Source organism: Leptodactylus fuscus, chromosome 7 (genome assembly GCF_031893055.1).
Source record: "Leptodactylus fuscus isolate aLepFus1 chromosome 7, aLepFus1.hap2, whole genome shotgun sequence".
NCBI lineage: Eukaryota > Metazoa > Chordata > Amphibia > Anura > Leptodactylidae > Leptodactylus > Leptodactylus fuscus.
In genome coordinates, this window is record NC_134271.1 from 92449602 (window position 1) to 92473324 (window position 23723).

Genomic DNA, 23723 nt, shown 5'->3' on the forward strand with positions numbered 1-23723 from the left:
TTTGGTCAGACCCCCAGCGATCACGAGAATAGGGACCTGTATATTCCACTGCCACTGCTTCATTCACTTCTGTGAAACTGCCAGTACAATCCCAGTGGTCAGGCCCCCCCAGCCATCAGACAACTATCCCTTTTGCTGTGGATAAGTGTATACAGTGGGACCACCTCTGTAACTGAGCTTGACAGATACACCTCTTCTCTCCGGGCTTTAGCAGTATACTTATGCAGAAAAAGACTAGCAGTGGAGACCATGAGCAGATGTGGCCCACCAATTAGAGGCTTGTATCATATTCTACTGCCCCCAGCTTGTAACCCTTGAGTTGTTGCAAAACTGCAACTACAACTCCCAGCAAGCTCATTTTCTTCTTCACACTATTTATTTCTGGACAAGAATTTTTGTGTTAATTGCCAAGTATACATTACTCTTCATTGCATTTCCCACATCTAAATCCTGTGTTTCTTACTAGAGGAATTATCTCAATAAACCTGTGCAGCAAACTGTAAAATGAGCAGGAGGACATCTAGTGGTAGAATTGGAGTACTGCACAAAACTCATTAAAACAGTTCTTGTCTGATATCGATTAATCGATTTATCATTACTGTATTGTTATTTAGGCAACTAATGGAAGCGCAACAGCGACAAGAGACTTTGGAAAGGAGGACATCAACTACAGGCAAGTGTGATCATGGACCTGTCTGTGTGAGCACGTGTTTTGCGTGTGCTCTGTGCACTAAGTAGATTAATAGAATGTTATTAAGGTGATGTGCCTCTAATCCGCACGAATACTTATCTCATATAATAATGTTTATTAATATTTTCTGTATTGAATGGAATATTAATTGTTCAAGAACAAACAAAATATCTCTGTATCCCATCGTGGCCGTATGAGTCATGTGACATGAATGGATGGAGTCTCTTATTTAGATAATATAAGGTGTGTTTTGAATAAATGTGATGACATCATTATTTTTTCTTCAAACAGACAAAGGTGATGGCATTGATGCTTAGTGCAGTATGTCCACATAGGGATAGAGTTGTACAGACTTCCACTTTTGTGTGTTGCTATAATGCATTCTATGGTAGCCAGTCCATACTGAAACACAGATGACGATCAAATCTACAAGTTGAGCAGCTTTTTAAAAACTTTGCTTTTATAATTTTGTGCAGATTGTACCTTATATCATGTGAAACTTCTCCATTCATATAACATGTTGCTTTCAAAACTCTGCTGGTTGCCCTGGGAAATAGACAGCAATTTCACCTAGCTGACGGATTGTCATGTGACCTAACAGCGGAGCTTCAGCACTCCCACAATGCACTGCTCTTTGCTCCAGGAAACCAGCAGAATTCTGAATTTGGCTTTAGATGTGAGTGGAAGAGAAACCAGAAGTCTATTCTGGACCTTTTATATACAGACCTCATTTTTCTGACACCCCTACCTGAAACACTAGAGGCCATGGGGCAGTTTAGTGGGCAACATGTGACAAGTAATGTAATGTAGGAGATCTGTAAAGTTCCTTGATATAAGGAGATTTCTTAGTAACAAAATAAATCTCTACGTTTATTTCTATCAGAAGACAGGATTATTGGGAGAGTGCCATCCCATTCACACCATAGACTGGAGATTTCTCTATCAGTGCAGTGTCATGTATAGTGATGGCAGGGGTCTCCGTTTGCATATGTCTGAAGCTAGGTACAAGAAAAGCCTTTAAAATGACCTACCACCTGCCTCATCTCTAGCTTAGGCTACTGTTCTGTGCCTCCCCTATGCTTAACACTGCAGCTCTGCTTGGTTTGTTTAGATCTTACGTAAATGGAGAGATTCTTTACTTTACAGGATAGAATGATTATAAACAATAAGAAACAAAATTACTAAGTCTAAGCACATAGAATAAGGCTAAGTTCACATCTGCGTGGAGATTAACATGTCTAACATTGGTGGGCAAAAAAAGACCACATGTTCAGTTTAGAGACAAAGCACAATCAGTGGACCCCATTATGGTCATTGGGATCCATTGGGCTCCATGCATAATGGCTATTTTATCGGTCCGCCTGTCTATTGTTCAGGTCTTCCGACAGAACAGAACAGAACAACGGACAGGCTGGCACTGATATGCACTTAGCCTAAGGTTGGCCATATAAGTTAACATCAGCCAACCATCTAATATCTATGATGTTCACCCAATTTTTTTTCCTGACAGATGGTGTTGAAGGAAAAAAAGGATTGGGCTGTTCAATTTCAACAAGCCTTTAGTTCTCATGGGAGATAAGCAGCAGTTTACTCCCTTCTCCCTATTGAAAATGCATGTTTGCATATCCCTGGAGGTATAGTATTTGGCTGGTGTTGGTGAGTGTTTGGCTATCTGGTGAAGTATATGGCCATCTAAAGGTAATGGCACTTGACCACTGTACAGGGTATGGAGCTCTCTACTTCTGACTTTTTGCACTGTCCACAGACTGGACGCACCTCAGAGTAGCTGATCCTTGAAGGGGGTCAGCTGTCGGCCATAAAAAAAAAAAAAAAATAATATCATCATCAACAACCCCTTTAAGCCTGCAGCCCCATATTACAGCCTGGATTGAGCAGAAGGTAGAAGTATAAGAGCTTTCTATATATTTCCCATTCCTTTTGTAACCATTCCTGACTTTGGCTCAAAAAAACGCAACAAAAAAATCCACAATATGGGGCCTCAGCCTTATGGTAAGTTCACACAGAGTTTATTTTTGAGGCAGATTTTTGAGGAAGAATTAATCTCCTAACTCTACCATTCATCTCAATAAGAGTTAGGGAGATTATATCCTAGAGGAAAAACAAACCATCGATACCTATCAGTAGGTAGATTCCATCTTGCAAACTCCGTTGAAATGAATGGGAGGCAGAAAAAAATAGCATGCTAGCGTTATTTTTTTTTTTTCTGTCTCTCCTTCATTTTAATGGAGTTTGCAAGATGGAACCCGCCTGAAAATAGGTCATGCATGTTCTTTTTTTTTTCTCTAATAGAAAAATAAGCAAGAGGTAAAAATCTGCCCCTGACTCCCATTGAAATGAATGATAGAGTTGAGAAGCTTTTATTGAGGCAGATTCTGTCTAAAAATCCGTCCGCAAAAAATTTGATGTAAACATACCTGACAGGTGAGCAACAATAAGGTGAGAAGTGCTCTGATGTCTATATTATGATAAATTATGCTACCCTAAAGGTGAGGGCTCAAGGGCTATGCTGTCCTAAATATAAGGGCTCAGTTAACTGTTTATTGCACTGTGACTTCATACAGTATTGAGTGTTTCACTTCGGCTGTATCGCACATGAGAAGCTTAGATACAGTGACTTAGAAAATAGTGTCACACATGTGAGGCTTAAATACACTAGTTTAGCAGACAGTATAACCCATGAGAGGCCTAGACACACTGGCGGATATATGGTTTCTGTACTAGAGTAACATTCTTTTCCTTTCTGTATTGTCTTTCTGCCTGATCCCGGTAGACGTATCAAACTGTGAGGCTGGTTTATGTCAGGGCAGTATCATTTCCTTTTCTGTTCTATTGTACGTGACAGGGATTGCTTTATGAACTCTCAGATTTGCAGCAATGCAACAGAAGCAAAGAAAACAATGTGTCACTTTGATAGTCAGGAGACATTCATTTCATTGTCTTTGCAAGGGAAGGGAGATCATTGGAGAACACAGTGTTCCCTCCATTTTACAGGTGGTCTGGGGCCTAAATTGAGAGGGAACCAAGGGTGCAGTTGATCTTGGTCCCAGAAATCGTAGGGGGCCATAAACATTGATGTAACTATAGGGTCGTAGTGGTTTCACTTGTGACCAGTCTTCATAAGTAATGGGGGCCCATAGGTCACCCCCTCCACACTTAGGTTGATTCAACTTTTTTGATCCCCTTTCTGATTTCCTTTGATAGCTGCAGTGTGTGTATCATACATTTCTGGACCCTGTTTGGTGGAGATTTATGATACACAGCCTTCCACTGTCAGAAAGGAGAAAGATAACCCTAATTATTCATAAAAGGACCAGCTGATCAGTATCTAGTCAAGGAGGAAGGCTGTGGAACAAACAGGGGCATGATTACTATGTGGGGGGGGGGGGCACTGCCAGTGGAAGGAGATCTGTGTGTGTAGGCATGTTATGAACAAATCTTCATGGCATCTGGGACCAGATACAGATAGAGGAAGAAAAGGAGATGTAAATGTTTGAAAGTTAGGCAGGGGTACCCAAGCTGAAATTTTGCACCAAGGTTCTCAAACAACTTTAGTAACACCCCTGCAGGTAAGGATAGCTAAAGTAGCTCTTTAATTTTAGGACTCCAAACAGTCCCCCATACCCGAGCTTTCTGACTCCCTGTAACATAATTTCTAGGGTCTTGAGTAGCGTAATACTTTAATTGGCTCTTACAATGTATCTCTATTTGCTTTAGCAGTTACCTGGTTTTGCAGGTTGTGTGTGTCCTTGTAGTGCTTTTGGATATGTATAGTTAACCCTTTCTGTTATAACATGTAGCTGAAAGACTGTTGAGGTGCATGTCAGAGTTTGCATGAGTACATCTTTCATGCATTAAGCCTTAAGTGTCCTTATTTGCCTGTATGAGATGGTGTGAGGTATGTATAGTTAACATTTAAAGAAAACGGCGAGAGGGTACTTCCTCCTTCATTTTGAAGCCTCAATCCTATGCTAATATGGGACCTGCATAAAGATCCTTAAGGTTGTTTCTGGAAATGATACTTCCTATGCTATAATGAAAATACTTAAAAGAAGTCTGTCAGCAGGAAAATCGGTATTTGACTAAAGACATTGCCTTGAAGGGCGGCTTCTATACTTTCCAAAGATGATTTCCTTATTCTCCATTGCAGCCCCTATTTTCATGAAAATCAGTCTTTTTATGCTTCTGAAAATTAACTGAAAAGGAGCTTATGGATGGTTCTGCTACTGCTGGGGCTTTGCTCTCTGCTCTAGATAACTGTTGTTTAGCTCTGCTTCCCATTGCTGGAGTGACATCTTCCTCTGCAGGGAATAATATCACTCCTTAGTGAGTGAGCACCTATACAGGTCTATGGAGACTTATTAGTCATCTTTGCCCCACTGGGGGATTATGGGAAAAATATGCAAATCTGTTTTCCAAGATGTAAATAGGAAAACTGTGCCTCTGTTTGCTGCCTGTATAGGTGCTCACTCACTAAGGAGTGATATTATTCCCGGATCCTGGTCTGTAGTCTCTCATGCTGCCAAACCAGTATACATACGCTGTGCTGAGGAGATCCAACATATGGAATCAGTGCTGTCCACAGTGCTGGGAACTGGTTTGGCTAATCCTTGCATCATAGCATAAAGGCTTGAAAATGTCATGCATGATGTTTAAGAGGGTTACCCCTAGAGGGCAGCAAAGAGAGGCACTGTTTTCCTATTTACATATTGGAAAACAGATTTGCATATTTTTCCCATCTTCCTCTTCATCATACTATGTCTGCAGTTAGGACTAGTTATCTGGAATGGAGAGAGAAGCCCCAGCAGGAAAAGAAACGCCCCTAAAGCCTTTTTCAGCTAATTTGCATAAACATAAAATATAGATTTTCATTAAAATGCATCTGCAACGCAGGATAAGAAAGGCATCTTTGGAAAGTATAAAAGCTGCCCTACAAGGTACTGTCTTTAGTCTGATCATTTTTCTGCTGATAGCCTCCCTTTAAGACGTTTTCTCATTTTTATTTTCTAAAGGGGTTTTCCTTCCAACAGAGATATGATATTCCTTTGTATCAATATTTGGTGAGGTCATTCCTTGAGGACCCTAATTTTCAGTGGTGTACCCACACTGGCAGCAGGGCACACATATGTCAATGGGCAGATCTTAAACTGGTTGGCTCCCTTTCTTGATAGCTACCATTTGCTGTTAGGGGAGCTCACTCTATTCAGATGCATACAACAGTTAGACTTGTCTGCACTTAACTCCCCCTGGTGGTAGCATACATAACATATACCGGTAGGTCGATAAACATAATTACTCATTATTAATAACACTGCAAGCAAAGCCTTACCATAAACTTTCAACATAAACCTGCCCTAATATTTCTATGATGAGGATGGGATAAGAGGTTGCTAAACAAATCTCATGGTGCTTATCTTTAGATGTAAACAGTAGGATCAATCTGATTGTATAATCCTAAATTTACTGAAGGCAGACATTAGGAATGGTCTTCCAGTTACAGTCACTATGGACATACTATTCCATGGAAACCAAAGGATTTACTCTCAGAAAGTGTAGGTCAATTTAGAACTTTTGGTCAGCCTGTAGCTTCAATACATGGTGATTGAAGATCGGCCTTCAATGTCCTCCTCCACCTCATTCTTTATGTTTTAACTAATACCGATATCCATTCATTTATTCTGTGACAGAATTTTTGTATATTTGCATATTTAACTGCCATAGCTGTTCTAGCCAATCGGCACATAACCCTCATAGTATAGGCAGATGAAGAAGAACCCCAGAGGGACCAAAACAGTTTGGGGGCTGCCTCAGTGGCTAAAACTGGGCTTCCTTAGGAAAATGACTCACCAATGCTCCTTAAAAATAGATACAAAAATATTTTCTTTTTGTTGAAAGTGTAAAATCCCTTTAAGTATTTGCTGCTTCTTTTTATTCTCCTCACATATGTGGATCCCTCGTTGTTTTTTGTTATTTGACTTGTAACCATGAAAATCTATGCATGCCACCATCTTTTATTTTTCTGTTTCCATCTGTCTCACACTCCCAGCTTTCCTGATCGCTCTGCCTGATTTGTTACCCTTGATAAATGCCCATTTTGCTCTGTTCATTTTATTTTTTCTTCTTTTAGTTTCCACCCTTCAGATAAACGTATCTTCCTCCCCTACCCACTGCCAGTCTCCTCCTCCTGACTACAATAACTACAGAACATCTCCATCCGCTGGTGCTATCCCACCACCATCTTACGCCAAAGCTATCTCTTCAGCATCTCCTGTCCCTGAACCCAGTAATATATCCTCTCAAAAGTCCTCTAACAGAACCAGCGATTCCCCAGAGTTGTCGTCTAACAGTCTATCTGGATTTGAGTCTTCCACATCCAAAGCTTCTGCCTTTTCTCCAATCTGGCCAAGTAATGGGACCCTATCCCGAAGCGTCAAGCAAATATCCTTATCCCCACCACCAAATCCTTCCAGTTCCCATCCTCCATTAACTTCTCATCAGTCTGTTAAACATCCCTCTGTGTCCTTTTCTTCCCGCTCTACTTCTCCTAGTGTGGCTTCACCAGTGCTTCACCAGAACGTGTCTCCAACACTCCTTATTCCAGCAACTCTTCCCATGATTCCTGCACAGTATGTCAGGAGTAGAGGAGGAGGTCTTGACAAAATGGTCCAAAACCCAAATGTACCTCATCAGATAGGGCCAGATGACCAAGCAGATGAACCACACTCAACTCAGATTCCATTAAGTTCTCAGAAAGCCCAAGTTAAAAGCTCAGACCGTTCCTTTCTGTCCTGCCTAGAAACTGTACCCCTTCCTCAGTTGCCAGTAATTGCCAGCCCAGCTGGGACCCTGACTCATGCTTCTGCTCAATCCTTCCATGCCTCCTGTCAACCTTCTCAACTGTCTTACCAGTCCACATCACATTTTGTTTCATTACCTCCCCCTTATGCTGCTGTATCTGAGCTGAATTTGTCCAAGAGGACTACACATTGTATGACATCCGCCATTTCCCAGTTAAGTAAGTACAAGTCGCTCAATAAGCAGAAAATGTCATGGAGTTTTTGTTGACATCAAGCTACAGGTCACAGAGGATGCATGCACTTCAAAATCACTGAATTTAAGGGAAGTTCCATGAAAGAAACCTGTCTTGAAGTTTCTGTGACATCCTTTACTTACTTATACTGAGCTTTAGTTACATAATATTGTATTCCCTTCACATCCAGGGCTGCAGTCAACATTCTGTTACCTCTCTGAAGTGGTTAATACTGTTCACAGCATAAAGGGGTTACAGCCCCATCAGCCGGATGTTACAATTGAGGAAATGGCATCCAGCTACATTTTTCTCTGCAGTGTCCACTACAGTAAGAATCTATTATTAAAGGGGTTGTTGATTTTCAGATCAATATTGAGAGACAAATGTTATTGTTTCTACAATAAAAGGTTGTACAATTTTCTGATATATTTTCTCTATCAATTCCTCATGTTTTTCTAGATCTCTCCTTGCTGTCATTAATTTTGCTTATTCCCAGCGGATGGAGATCAGTCCATGGTCATGTGATATACAGTCCATGGTCACGTGATATACAGTCCATGGTCATGTGATGGACACAAAGGTGCAAAGCTCATTATAGTCACAGCACAGTAATCAGACATCTGTGTGTATGTGTGTATATATACCTGTGTGTGTATCACATGACCATGGACTGATTGTTATGTCATGTTACTGATTGTTATTCACTAGAAGTAAACAAAGATCTAGAAAACCAGGAATTAATACAAAAGTATATTGAAAAATTGTACAATGTTTTTATTATACAAACAATAACATTGGTCTCTCAATATTCATTTGAAAGTGGACAACCCCTTTAAATGTCTACCATACACGGTCATGACTTAGATAAATGGATAGGGTGGATCCACCAAAAGGGTATATAGAACGGTGTTGTCTCATGGGCATTATACTGTGGTATATAACTATGTAGCAGTAAAAGAAGCTTTGTGATCTTTTACAACACACCACAGGGGATAATGTTCAGAAACTGTTCAAGCAGGGTGCTGCTGTAAGCTGGATGCTGAGGGCTACTAGGCTAGGGGAGCCCATGTTGAGTGCACAGCTGCCAAGTTAAGAAAGCTATAGTCAGAATCTACTTTGACTATGTTGCCCACAGAGCTACTGTTTGTGGTCTTGAGACCTATCTGGGAACCATTAAAATTCTGCAATTGCCTTGTATGTGACTGGAGTATGATATGACAGAGGACTGGTACACTAAATTAAACCCAAATTTATTTTACATGAACGCTTTTATGGGTACCACATTGGAAAATATAGTGTAACACAGTATAGTCATGGAGATAGTTATCTGCTGCATCACATATCTCTTGCAGTGAATTAGAGGTAGGAATATGCTCTTATTGTACCTGTGCTCAGCTTGTATTTGGGGTAACCAAAATAAGTTTTTAGTATATGATATCATAGTTTTATCACTAGAAACCCAAAATGTTTATTGCACGATTAAAGGTTTTTGTTTCAGCATTACCTTCTAGATATTGCTCTTTAGACCAGGTGTCTACCCATGAATAGTAGTAAAATTGTGGGCAAAATTTGTAACAGGGCCCCTATTCTACCATGTGCTATTTATGATACTGGTGTCTTAGGTGACAGGGGGGCTTTACGGGTAGGGAAAAAGAGTAATACAAAGACTTGGCAGGAATAAAAAAAAGAGAGATTGGTCAGTATGATCAAAGGAACACATTCTGCAGACAGAGCCTTCATTGTGATTTATGTGATATATATTGTATATTTTATATGTATATATAATATTTTTGGATTATGACTTGCACATTATTTGTTGTGTCACAGCTAATCGTTGTGTTGTGTCCCATGGGGAATGCCATTTTTGACAGCAAGAACTGTGTAATCTGCTGCGCTATTCTTACCGTCAGAAATACAGCATACCAGATGGACCCCTTTATATGTCAGAGAAATCTGGGAGAGGACTCATCATTCCCGTTGTGTTGAGAATGGATGTTTTGATGTTAGCGTGGACAGAACCTTATGGCCATGAGAAGTGAGCCTATACAGTTTACGTATAACACGTGCAACCCATTGTTCTCTCTGATCAGCTACATGCACACAATAGTAAAAAAAAACAAAACAGGTGAACTTGGTTGCTCTGTTTATTTTCACCCTACCAGCTCATCTGTTTTGATGGACATTAAAAACTGACCCATTGACTTGTATTGGTATATCCACGGAAATGGACAATATGAGACATGTCCTATCTATTAACGGTCTATAAAACAATCAGTTACGTAAAATGTGTATGTCCCCATTGACATTTAAGGAATGTCTGGTACATGTCCGTTTTTCAATGTTGTGTGCATAGAGCCTAGGTTTGGCACGTACTATTGTATTTAAAGGGGTTGTCCAAGATTTAAAAATGTGGTTGCTTCTGTCAGAAACTGCAGTGTTCTTGGTCATGGGTTGTGTTTGATATTGCAGCTGGGCTCACTATGTTCACACTAGCATTTGGTTTTCTGTTCTTCAGGTCTGCATGGGGACCTGAAAGACAGAGATCGTGTCCGCTTAGGCGGTGTTCATACTGCCACTGTTGTCCGCCCCAGGGTGTCCGCTGTAAACCCCGTGGAAACCGGACAGCAGACGCCTTGAGGGCGCTCGGCTTTAAAACCCATTCATTTGAATGGGTTTTAAAAGGTGACCGCCCATAAGCGTTTTCACCCTCTCCGCCTGGAAACTGTTTTTTTTCAGCGGATACAAAGTCCTACATGCAGAACTTTGTGTCCGCTGAAAAAAAAAAAAACGGTTTCCCGGCGAAGAGGGGGAAATCGCTCACAGGCGGTCACCTTTTAAAACCCATTCAAATGAATGGGTTTTATTTTTTTTATTTTTTTATGTAGATTGGGAACCCCATATAGGGATCACAATGTACATTTGTTTCCTATCAGTATGTCTTTGTAGAATGGCAGGAAATCCACACAAACACGGAGAGAACATACAAACTCCTTGCAGATGTTGTTCCTCTGCAAGGAGTATGGTGGCTCAGTGGTTAGCGCTGCAGCCTTGCAGCGCTGAAGTCCTGGGTTCGAATCCTGCCATGAACTACAAATGCATGGATTTTAAAGCCGACTGCTTGCAAGCCGTCTGCTGTCCGGTTTACCCGGGGTATACAGCGGACACCCTGGGGTGGACAGCAGCGGCAGTGTGAACACCGCCTTTCAGACATGGTTTCCGCCAGTTTTATACTGAACCCAGTGGAGAGAAAAGGCCTCCTTACAAGACTTTTCTCTTTCCACTGATTTCCATCAGATTCTGCAATGGAGACTCCAATGTAAGTATAAATCTATCATTAAAGTGAAAATGCTTAGCTGCAAAACCACACAGAACCTGTAGACACTGTTTTTGGAAGAAAGTAGCCATGTTTTTCTAATCTTGGACAGCTTACGCTAGGTTCACACTAGCGCCCGGAGTCCATTCTGAGCTTTCCGTCTTCTGCATGCAGAAGACGGAAAGCTGTCAGACCGGGTCCGACCATGAACGCCGGTGAGCGTTATATGCTCTCCGCTGCGAAACAGTTTTTATTTAAATCGGAAACACAGTCGTACATGCAGTACTCTGTGTCCGATTTTTTAAAAAAAACGGTTTCGCGGCAGGGAGCATAAAACGCTCACTGCCGAACATCTTTCAAAACCATTCAAATGAATGGGTATGAAAGAGTCCTTCAGGTTTCCGTCTCCTGCTCAGTTTTGTGCAGGAAACGGAAACCTGCATGAACGGAGACCGGGCGCAGATGTGAACGAGCCATGACGTATATACACATATGTGTACAGAACAACCGAAGTGTTACTGACACAGGATACGTTCAAGCTTTAGACAGTGGTCGGCGAGGGTAAAGTAATTTTTATATTGAATAGATGTAATTTTTTATTTTTTTTTAACCTACCTGTATACTATTGCAAACAAAAATCCTCCATACTATCATTTACTAACCTGTCTTAAAACATTCACATTCCAGCGTTTAACATTGGCATTAAACTAACCTAACAATATGGTAAAAAGAATATTTGGATTTCCATGTGTTTTTAAGATGAGCTGTAGAGTTTATGGTTGTTTGGAAGATCTTAAAAAAAAGATTACAATAAAGCCATAACAAGATCAGTTACCAGGTCACCCTGCTTGCTGATGGTTTTCAAGGAAACCACAGATTTTTTTTCTACAATACATAGGGTACTGATAAATTTTGTTATATTGCTAAGTTTTTTGCAGAGTAGAGTATTAAAAGTAGAAATCAAATATATGAGGAAAACCTATAGGAACTATAGCGTTATCTCAGTTTGCCACTGATTGTTTAATAAGGCATTGCTGCCACTATGACAAGGTACAAGTAGGGTAGTACATACTGTCCTCATCTATTTACCTGCTACTCTTTCCCTATACCTAATATAAGATATTATTTTTATCTTTGAAGGTCCCATGGTCCCTCCTGGCCATCCCTCTTCTGCATCTATGGTCGCTTCAGTTGGGGTAGTACCTGCTCCAGCCAGTGGACCTCCACCTCCGCCACCACCTGGTCCTCCACCGCCATCAGGAGCTACCCCGCCACCTGCCCCTCCTCTGCCAGCTGGAGGAAGCCAAGGGGTGGTATATGAAGATAGCCCAGCGTCCGGGCTGGCAGCAGCTCTGGCCGGTGCCAAACTGAGGAAAGTACAACGGGTGAGACTATTAATTGTATATTCAATGTCATATTGAGAAATCTCCGTACTCTGTTTCTCTTTACCTAAAAAGAAAAGGGATGGAAACTGCATATTATTCATTGCACATAAATCTTTTCATTTTGAAGCCAGAAGATGGTTCAGGAAGTTCTAGTCCATGCGGAGCTTCCAAAACTGATGCCAATCGAACAAGCAGTGGAGGAGGAGGAGGAGGATTAATGGAGGAAATGAATAAACTGCTGGCAAAAAGGTTCAATTTACTGTAAAAGCCATAATGAATTAATGTTGTGTTAATTATAGACAGTAGAGATGTTAGCAGCACAGAGGGAAGTATTATAACAGTTATAATCCTGTACATAGAAGCCAGTATTATAGTAATTTTATTTTTGTACATAGAAAGCAGTATTATACTAGTTATATTCTTGTACATGAAGGGACTATATTATAGTAATTGTTTTTCTGCACAAACAGTAGTGTTATAGTGTCATAGGGGTAGTGCTATAGTAGATATGCTCTTGTGCATAGGCTGTTGCACTATAATAGTTATATTGTTGTCCATAGGGAGCAGTATTATAATAAGAATATTGTTGTATAAAGAGAAATAGTATTACAGTAATTAGATTCCAGTAGATAGGGAGTAGGTATGTTCTTGTACCTAGAGATACAATATTATAGTAATAATATTCCTGTAGATAGGGAGCAGTATTATAGTAGTTATATTCTTATACTCAGGCAGCATTACAGTAATTCTATTCCTGTAGATAGGAGGCAGTATTATAGTAGTTATATTGTCGTACTTAGACACGCAGTTTTATAAAAGTTATATTCTTGTACAAAAAGATGCAGTATTATAGTAGTTATATTCTTGTAGTATTATAGTAGATACTGTATACTCTTGTACATAGAGATGCAGTATTATAGTAGTTATATTCTTGTACATAGAGACGCAGTATTATAGTAGTTATATTCTTGTACATAGAGATGCAGTATTATACTAGTTATATTCTTGTACATAGAGACACAGTATTATAGCAGTTATATTCTTGTACATAGAGACACAGTTTTATAAAAGCTATATTCTTGTACAAAGAGATGCAGTATTATAGTAGTTATATTCTTGTACATAGAGACGCAGTATTATACTAGTTATATTCTTGTACATAGAGATGCAGTATTATAGTTATATGTATTTGCAACAATCTCAGTATTATTGTTATCATCATTTGTTGCAGAAGAAAAGCAGCCTCACAGACAGAAAAGCCAGGGGACAAAAAAGAAGATGAATGCCAAAATGTGAGTGACTATAAATCATTGTCATACCGTCCAATCAACTAGTTACCAAATTTACCTCACTCTGACGGTCTTGAGTAATTGTAAAGATTGTTATTCTTTCTATCCTGTCATACTATTATATTTTCTGTCACTGTGCTCCTGTATGTTTTTAGGAAGATGCCAGTCTCTCATCTTCTCCCAACACACGGGGTCCCACACCTCAGAACTCTGCAGGTAACAAAAACACTAAGGTGTATTTAATTATGTATTTTATGTATTTATGTTATACAATATATTCAAAATAATGTATTATTTATGTACCTAATTATGTACGAAACACATACTTCATTTGTATAGTACATCTTAAAAGGGTTGAGGTCAGATTAATTTATATATTTTTTCCTTAAACAATGCTACTCTGGCCGGTGCTGTCCGGTTTTGCACCTCTATGTCAGTACTAAGTCTGCTTCTATAGAATCACTGCAGTTCTGTATATTGCAAGCATAATATGAACACTTCAAAGCACCTGTGTTGTGCCAACTACAAACAATCTTAGATATGTCTGTTTCTAGGATAAATGGATATCATCAGAGTGTTATAGTGTTTTATCTTTGGTTCTAACCCATATTTTAAGCTCTACAGCAGACGAGCGAAGCTCCAACTGCTATAATAATATATTATAAATAAACCAACACAATCTTTTACCTACGAATGACATTGTGTTAAAAGGGGAAGGCATTATTCCATCAGGGTCTGTCTAGGTTGTCTAATAGCAAGATCTTATTACAGATTTGGGTAAAAAACCATGGGAGAGAAGTAATTCAGTGGAAAAGCCTGTGCCCTCATTACTGTCAAGGTAAGTGGTCCAAACGCAGTCTTAATGCATGGAATAAATCTTGTAGTGCGCTCTATTCATGTGCTATCTCATTCCATTGCCATAGAACCCCACCAGTGGTGAAGAGTCCTGAAGCTAAGAGCCCCATACAATCTCAGCCACCCTCTAGGTACCAAAGCAAACTGCAGCTCTTTGACTGTATCATCTTGTGCTGTGCCAACCCTTGTCTCCACGTTTCCCGTGCTACATAAGTCAGTGTAGTTGTCGGTGTTGTAGTATCATCACATTTTTTTCCATGTACCCATTGCCTGAACACAGTTTAGTAGCAAACCTTAAGTATATATCCAACAATTAGTACCAGTTTATATATAGAAATAATCTACATAACACTTTATAAATACATTACATATCCTATACTGATCCTAAATTACAATGCAGTGCAAATGTTTAGGCAGATGCGAAAAGTAAGAATTCTCTCAAAAATAGAAGTGTTTATTTTTGTCAATTAATAAAATTACTAAGTGAATGATCAGATGAAAAATCTAAAATCACATTAATATTTGGTGTGACCATCCTTTGCTTTCAGAACAGTATCGATGGTTTAAAAGAATTTGACAGGGATCTTGTTCCAAATATATTGGAGAGCTAAGCACAGACTTTCTGTGAATATAGACTTGCTCAAATCTGTCTCTTCATGTAATCCCAGACAGACTGGATGATGTTAAGACCAGGGCTCTGTGGGGCCATATCCTCTCTTGCAGGACTCCTCCTCAGAAGGGTAGTCACCAAATATTGATGTAATTTACATTTCTCTTTTGTTCATTCACCTAACATTATCAGCTGACAGAAATAAACTCTTAGAGCTATTTTTAAAGCATTCTAAGGGTGAGTTCACACGGGGGTTTTTGGACTGAATTTTGACGCGTAATCCACCTCTGGCTCAAAAAACCGCCTCCCATTGACTTCAATGGGAACCGTTCACTTCCTTTTTCTGCAAGCGGTTTCTTCTTGTTCGCGGAAAAAATAAGTGAGCTGCTCTTTCTTGCCGCGGATTCCACAGCTGAGCAGGTGTACGCAGCACGACACTCCGTCCCAACTAGGACCATTCATTTGGGCCTAATCCGGAGTGGAATGCCGCGACAATTGCAGGTAGCCGTGGGAGGCGTTTTTGGACAGGATTCTGAGGCGGATTCACAATACCGCCGCTGTCCGCTCAGGGGTTTCCGTCCTAAACCCTGAGGAAACCCTGAGGAAACTGGATAGGGGACGGCTTGCTGGTGGCCAGCTTTAAAACCCATTCGTTTGAATGGGTTTTTAAAGCTAGCCACCAGTATCTGTATGCGGCCTCTCCGCATTGACTTTTCTGCAGATGAAGTCACTGTACATATACTTTACATTATTTACATTGTACTGTACCTGAGTTACAGTCTATCTTACATTCCACAGCTGCAGTCACAGATCTGCAGGCTTCAGAGCTGTAGAGCTATCACACTATATTATAGGAGCTCAGCTCTGTCTCACTACAAGTGTACTGACTGTCTCTAGTTAGCACAAATGAATGCAGACGTTACTAAAGTTTTTACATTACGATTATATCTGTATATAAACAGTGAAATCAAAGAGGGATTTTTGATCTATTGCCTGGGGTGGTCTAAGATTAATACACGTAATGAAACACTCAATAAGTTTGTTAGTTTCTCACCATTTTCAGGCTCACTACAGTCAGCGAATGAAAACTTTCCTGTTTATATCCGGAGGCCGACAACCTATTAAGGCCTTGTCATGCTTGCACAGCTGGAGATTGTTTCAATGCTTCATGTGTCCCTATTGGAAAGAACCATCTGACTAGAGTAGGGTCTAAAACACGCAGCCCCTGAGGCTGTAATTGTGGCCTGCTGACTTCTCCCCAGTTTTGCTGATCCACCTAGATTGGTAGAACCAGGGAGAAAAGAACCCCGACCCAACTCTAAAGCTTCCTGAGCTTGTAGCTCTCTTCCCCTGCTCTGGTCACACTACTGTGACGTGTGTGTTCCTAAAAGCAGTGAGATAAGAACTGGGCCCACTTCTAGGGGACTTTAAAATGTGTGGGGCACTGCTGAGGAGACATTAAAATATGTGGGGTAGAAGACAATAAAATGTTTGGGGCCACTTCTGGGGGGACATTAAATTGCAAGGGGCCACTGGTAGGGGGGACAATAGACTGAGGGGCCACTGCCGCTGGGGACAATAGACTGTGAGGGGCCACTACTGAGGAGACATTAAAGGGATCCTATCATTAAAACTCTTTTTTTTTTTTTTTTCTCACTAACACGTTGGAATAGCCTTAAGAAAGGCTATTTTTCTCCTACCTTTAGATGTCTTCTCCGCGCCGCCGTTCGCTTGAAATTCCAGGTTTCGTTGGTATGCAAATGAGTTCTCTCGCAGCACTGGGGGCGGTCCCCAGTGCTCAAACAGCACTGAGGCGTCCCCAATGCTGCAAGAGAACTCTCCAGCGACGCCTCCATTTTCTTCTGGAACGTCCTCTTCACACGATTTCTTCCGGGCGCATGGCTTCAAACTTCTAGGCCTAGGGCAAAGCTGACTGTGCATGGCCGCCGACCACAAGAAAATGACGGCTTACGCAGTATTGTAAGCGGCCATTTTCTTGTGGCCGGTGGGCATACTCAGTCGGCTTTGCCCTAGGCCTGAGGCCTAGAAGTTTGAAGCCTGTGCCCGGAAGAAGACGCGTGAAGAGGACGTTCCTGAAGAAGATGGAGAGCTCTCTCGCAGCATTGGGAATGGCCCCAGTGCTGTTTGAGCGCTGGGGACCTCCCCCAGTGCTGCAAGAGAACTCTTTTGCATACCGACGAAAACTGGGATTTCTAACGAACGGTGGCGCGGAGAAGACATCTAAAGGTAAGAGAAGAATAGCATTTTTTAAGCCGACATGTTAGTGAGAAAAAAAAAGAGTTGTAATGATAGTATCCCTTTAAATTTTTTTTAGACAAAAGCCATAGGGTTGTTTAGAATTGATAATGGTAACAAACTCCAGCCATGTGAGCCAAGACTAAGTAAAAATAGAGTATTCACTCCACAATGTTCCTGGGCCCCAATGCAAAATCTGTTATGGGGCCCATAGCTATGTTGTTCCATTTACAATTGTGATAAAATGTATGTGACAGAGACGCCCCCTCTGGGTCTAAGGCCTGGTAGGAACAGCTACCTCTGGGTTCCCTATAGTTAAGCCTGATCAGTATGTTTCCTTTTACTGTTGATGTTCAGAGATACTGAAAATGGAGGGAAATTAAATAAATGAAATATATAGGACATTTTTCTTCACTTATATAAAACTAGATAAACCTGGCAAGTTGTCCTTGGTTCCTCTTTGAGTTAAAATAAAATAAAATCGGTACACATTTATTACTTCAGACCAAACATGGGTTGCGTTTACTGTGACAGACATTGGGTGCCCTTTGAATTATGTCCTAGTTTTATCATCATGTATGGTGATCATGTTGTTCACAGGTACCTTGTTACCATTGGAATATGCAGCACTATTACCGTTTGGTGTAGCTGTTTTACAGTTTAAATTTGCACAAAATATTGTTTTACTCATTATATGTTGATCTACCGTTATTCTCTAGTCACATCCAAAGCTGCGTTCAAAATTCTGTTTTGTTTTCTATTGTGTCTCAGGTGATCATATCTCATTCTCTGCTGTGGTACTTTTCTCTGCATAGTAGCAGTAAATACATTCACCCCCAGAATACAATGCAGCATATTATGGAATCTTTGGTCATCTTTAGGGTGACAGATTTGTAACAGGAACCAGAATTTTTAAAACTGATGCCTGAAGAATAAGATCAGATAAGATACAACCAGCAAGATATATGTATATAGATATTACCTGTAAAACTATATTTAAAATCCAAGCTACCCACCAGAAGACCCTCCCGAAAACTGTTTGTACATTTTTGTGTGACTTAATGTCTTCAGCTTTTGCAGCTTCTAGGTGCTCCTTCGTACTTCATTGTCTTGAGCAGCTATTGCAAGTGCTCCCCTGTATTTCATTGCCTTGAGCAGCTTTTGCATGTGCCCTGATATGTGAATAGACTAAATCTTAGCAGACGCTTAGGGAAACTGCTAAAGACAAGACATCTAAGTTTCTACTGCTTTAAAGAGAATAGGGCTCATCGAAAGATTAAGATAAGATAATCCTTTAATAGTCCCATAGTGGAGAAATTTCATTATGTTACAGCAGCATAGTAATACAGATACAGGATAATGCACAGTACTATATTACGGAAGTAGACACACATATGCTGAGAAGAGAAGATATACAGTACTAGGAGTCCATAGCAGCTAAGGAACAGAGGAAGAAAGAAGGAAGACTTCATAGTCATAATCATTAGTTTTCTGTACGGAGTGATCTTCGCTTGGTCTGATGTAGATTATACAGCCTGATCACTGTTGGAAGGAAGGACTTGCGATAGCTCCTTCTCACACTTGGGGTGAAAGAGACGGTTACTTACAGTGCTGCCAAGTGTCATCAAGGTCCCATACATGGGGTGGGATTTGTTCTCCCGCATGGAGGTCACCACAGACAGTATCCTTCTGTCACCCACCACCTGTACTGGGTCCAGGGGGCTCCCCAGGACAGAGCTGGCCCTTCTGATCAGCCTGTCAAGTCTATTTCTATTATACAACTTAAGACGTGGCATTGCTGTTGCTGTTCACTGCCTATAGAATCTGTACTATAAAGGAAACTCTTGCATGTCCTAGGAGACCTCTGAAAGGGGGAGCAAGCCCAGGAATTTATGTAAGGCTAAGGCCCCAAGTTTCAGTAACACAGCTATAAAATACTGCAAAAAACACTTTCATTGTTACTACCATTCAGTTGTTTCTTTTTTTCATTTTTGCGTTCCCCACCACATATGCGTTTATGGGAAAAATGCAGCTTTTCTACAGTGTTTTTCTGCATTGTGTGGGTGAGATTAAACAAAATCCCATTCACTTTGCTGGTACTATAAGACACAACGTTTTTTTTCTGCTTTATTTCCATAATGTATAGCCTCAGCCTAAGGGTAGGTTCACAATACGGTTTTTAATGTCTGGTGTCCGACTGCATTCACACTCATGTAAGAACTGATGGAAGAAAAAGTTGTGCATGCAAACAAACATGATGGAAGAAAGCTTCCATTATGTTTTTACATTACAGTCAATGGGAACGGACACAGTCTCTCTACTCTCTTATTTATGACGGATGAGAGAAATTGATTTTCAGACCAGGAAAGGATAAGCAATCCAGGAGTTCTGCACTTACCTTATATAAATAAGTGGGCAAAGAAAAGCCAGAATTTCATAAGTATCACTCCCCCCCCGAAATATAATACAACTATAGGCTGTGGCCCCACTTGGCATTTTACACTAGTTAGTGGAAGAGATTCTAACAAGTCCTTTCCACACATTGCAAAAAAAATACACGCAGCAGAAATTGTGAGAATTCCAAAACAGTCACATTTTTGGAAATCGGAGCATACTAATTATACCTACGGAAACGCTGGCGGTTTTCCTATAGGTATAATGGAAGCAGAAAGTCCACAGAGAAAACCTCTGTGGACTTCCTATGAAAAGTGCTTTTCCAGTGTGGGGCCTTAGCCATAGGGAGCCAGAGAATGCAAAAAATGCACACATAATGTTTGCATACTCTGTACACGTAATACTGCCATAGAGTGCCCCAAAATACTTCCACACAGTGTTCACAAAGGTACCAAATGTATCTAAAATGCCCAAGTAGTACCAAAACATCAAAATTTTAAGTGGTCCAAACAAATGATCACATCAAGGTAGATCGACTTTAGTGTGGGCATCAAGAATCAGGATTTTAGGTGTCCTGTACAACAAAAACCCTTTTCTTCTAGGATGCCAAGTATTTAGGGTCATTATTCTGGAACTTCAGCTTTAGCATTGCACCAGATGGTTTACTCTCAGGTGGACACATAATAAAGAAGTAATAATTCATCCTCATACTTGCTTTTACTAGATAAGTGAGGTCTGGTTATGACTTATGGAAAAAGTTTTATTGCTTTTGTATGGTCTACTTTGTTCCCTTATTGGCAAAAGATTTACGTGGGCTATATAGCCCTAAGGAAATGGAGACCTTTACCTGGGTTATCAAAGATTAGAAAACACTTCTGCTGTCTCTTAAAAACAGTGCCACACTTGTCCACAGGTTTAGTGTGGTATTGCAGCTTAACCCTATGTAACTTCTGTGAAGCTGCAGCACATAATAAGCATTTTACATGTTACATTTGAGCAGGATGAAGCCTGTAAACAGCAGCAATGACGTATCGACGGACGCCTTAGACTTCGACCGAATGAAGCAAGTGAGTACACAGTGAACTGTCCACAATTTTTAATCTGTTTTAGGACATGTTCACATATGCTCTCCATGAGCACTCAGGGATTCTGTTCTCCATTCAGTTTTAAGAATGCAGAGAGAAAAGTCCTGCAAGCAAGGAGGAAACCCGGTGAACCCTATAATAGACTAGGAGGTCAACGGGTAACCGGTTTTTAAGCTGATTAGGTTTCTGTTTCGTTGGTCCAAACAGAAAGCCAAACACAGGTGTGAACCATTGCTGGAGTATTTGAAAATGGTCTATCGCCTACCTTGATATATCCATTTTAGACCTCATTCACACAGCAGTATAGTAGTTTGTATTTGTAACCCAAATTGATGACATCTTTGTGCCGTCTGTCATCCATGGCCTCATTATCTGCTGCATTACCTCCTGGAGCTACAAGTCCTCCTGTTGTGCACTATGGGAAAGGAACGTTTTCCTGCATATTGCACTATTTTACATCTCTCACAATGCAACACACTGGTCCAAGCTATAGTATTATTATACATTATACTACTATATGATCCTGGAACCTGAGACAGCACATATCTGATCAGAACGGATTTCCAAAGAAAATTATTGCCTACTTCAAGTTCTTGGTTTTGTGTTTTAATTTGTACATTTGTATTTCTTCAACAGGAAATACTAGAGGAAGTTGTTAGAGAGTTACATAAAGTCAAAGAAGAGATTATTGATGGTAAGCTTTGTCTACTTCATATCTGACAGCTTTGTTACAGTATTCACATTGACCATTGGCCATTACCAGCAGGTGCAAATAGTTACTAATAAAACAAGATCACTTTTTAAAAAAATAAGTAAAGCTATGTGATTTCTCTCATACTTTGTGAACATGAAGCCCGGGTTATTTCATTATCAATAATAGTCTATAATGGAGGTCCCACCAGGACACTGTTATTGTGGCAGCTCCCGACAAGCTGGTTGCTAGAGATCTGGCTGCTGAAACACTGATAGCAGCAAAGCATTAGTGTCAATGCACAGAGTTTTGGGGTGCGGGTTTTTGATGCAGAATCTGCACGGAAAAAAAGCTTCCCATTGACTTCAAAATCCGCACCCAAAAACTCTTGTGTACATTGACCCTTACACAGTGCCACATGGTTCTCTAGAGGGATTTAGAAGGGACCTCACTTCTGTAGTGTCCATATTTTTGAATAGGACATATAGACCAGGATTAAATAAACGTGGCTATTGGTTTCCACAAACAGCACCACACCTGCCTACTGACCATGAGTGGTATAGCAGCTCAGTCCCAGTCACTTCAGGCACATGGGATGTCACAAGTTGTGCCAGACTTATTAAGAAGCTAGAGCCACTTAATTTCCCTGTTTGCAAGTGATGTGCCAGGATTATTAAGACCTGCATTGTGAACTCCACTCCTAATAAATTCTCCCCAGTAGCCTAAACCTATGAAACTAGCCATATAAACTGGACCTAGTAAGACATATTGATATTGCTGGAGCCAAGATAAGCAGGCTATACACTGCTCGGTTTGCCTTTCTGTAAACCATACTAATCGGCCTATGTTTGTGCTCTGTTTTTTTTTCAGCTATCAGGCAGGAACTGAGCAGAATTAGTACAACATAATAATAGAAAAACTCGTCCGGTTCGGGAATGTACAGTGGAGTCCAAGCAGGGCTGATGATTTGCGTGTTCAAATGGTCACTGAATAAAGGGGACTGCACCTGCACTCTGTTCCTATCCCCGTAGCAGACACACTTTGAAGCTTGCAGCCTTGGATTTTGCTTTAAGTCTTACCATGAAAAGAAAATTATTCAAACATTTTACATTTCTGGATTTTATTTTTAGACTTCATCTGACTTTGCACACCAAGATTCGTCAGCCTTTTTTGTATGATATATTTGCTTATTTAAATGTATTATTTTTCATTTAGTAGTAGTTACAAAAAAATGAGAAATGTGAGCTATTTGCTTTATTAGGATGACTTCAGAGTAATTTAACTGGTAGTCTGCAGTGTTAGGACCCTTTCTTGCCAATGGAATTTTATTGCAGAATCACAAAAGAACCAGACACTTTACAAAAATCGTATGGTGACAAAATAAAAGAATAAAAAAAATTCCACTTCATCACAATATTACAATGGTACATCAGTGCACCACAGTAGCTGTATTCATATTGGTAATAAATTGTTTATTGTCCAGACTGCTGACTTCACACGGATTTTTATTTTATATCAAGACAATCATTGAAGTATGGGGTCTGCAGTTGCCCATAAAGGGGCAGTTTAGGTTAAAAGATGCAGCTTATCACAGATGTTTGATTTTGGCAACCCCTAAGCATGTGAAGATTCCACGGATTACCTGATTTACAAGACAACTGGTTTAATAGTCTTCAGTCCCTCTACAGGTGAAATGGGGTATTACTTGGTGCCAACTTAAACATAGTGAGGTAGATTTATTGAACTAAATGCCAAAAAATTCTAGCTTAACTGTGCAACACATTAAGTGGTCATTCAGACACTGAGTACTTAGAAGCCAAGACTAGGAGTGGAACTCCCCGATTTTGGTTTACAAATACGGATCAGAATACTACTATGTAAATTGGGCTGTATGCGTTTCAGGCCGGGGCACCAGGAGGCATAAACACCATTCTAGCGAATCCCTTCCACACATTACAGAAAAATATGTGCTGCTGGAAATGCTGCAAATTCCAAAATCATCATGTTTTTATGGAAATCACAGCGTGTCCATTACAGGTAGCCCTCGGGTTACGACGTTTCGTGGTTACGACTAGAGATGAGCGAGTAGGTCCTTGCTAGTCGGGA

The 23723-nt window shown here is 40.4% G+C and overlaps 1 protein-coding gene across 7 annotated transcripts in view; it reads left to right on the forward strand.

The window, feature by feature from the left end:
- The window catches only part of EVL (Enah/Vasp-like), a 122811-nt gene extending 99710 nt beyond the window's left edge, over nucleotides 1–23101 (forward strand). For 3 of the 7 annotated variants that reach the window (XM_075282518.1, XM_075282516.1, XM_075282517.1), the window contains exons 5-15: nucleotides 615–673; nucleotides 6837–7724; nucleotides 12193–12437; nucleotides 12565–12686; nucleotides 13669–13729; nucleotides 13882–13942; nucleotides 14498–14564; nucleotides 14650–14712; nucleotides 20842–20908; nucleotides 21563–21620; nucleotides 22488–23101. In XM_075282518.1, the coding sequence (XP_075138619.1) occupies nucleotides 615–673; nucleotides 6837–7724; nucleotides 12193–12437; nucleotides 12565–12686; nucleotides 13669–13729; nucleotides 13882–13942; nucleotides 14498–14564; nucleotides 14650–14712; nucleotides 20842–20908; nucleotides 21563–21620; nucleotides 22488–22525 (1729 nt within the window). In that variant the 3' untranslated portion in view covers nucleotides 22526–23101. Of the gene's footprint in view, nucleotides 1–614; nucleotides 674–6645; nucleotides 7725–12192; nucleotides 12438–12564; nucleotides 12687–13668; nucleotides 13730–13881; nucleotides 13943–14497; nucleotides 14565–14649; nucleotides 14713–20841; nucleotides 20909–21562; nucleotides 21621–22487 lie in introns of those variants that run through there. The other 4 variants (XM_075282519.1, XM_075282521.1, XM_075282520.1 and 1 more) reach the window with 4 other exon arrangements.
- The last annotated feature ends 622 nt before the right edge of the window (nucleotides 23102–23723 follow it).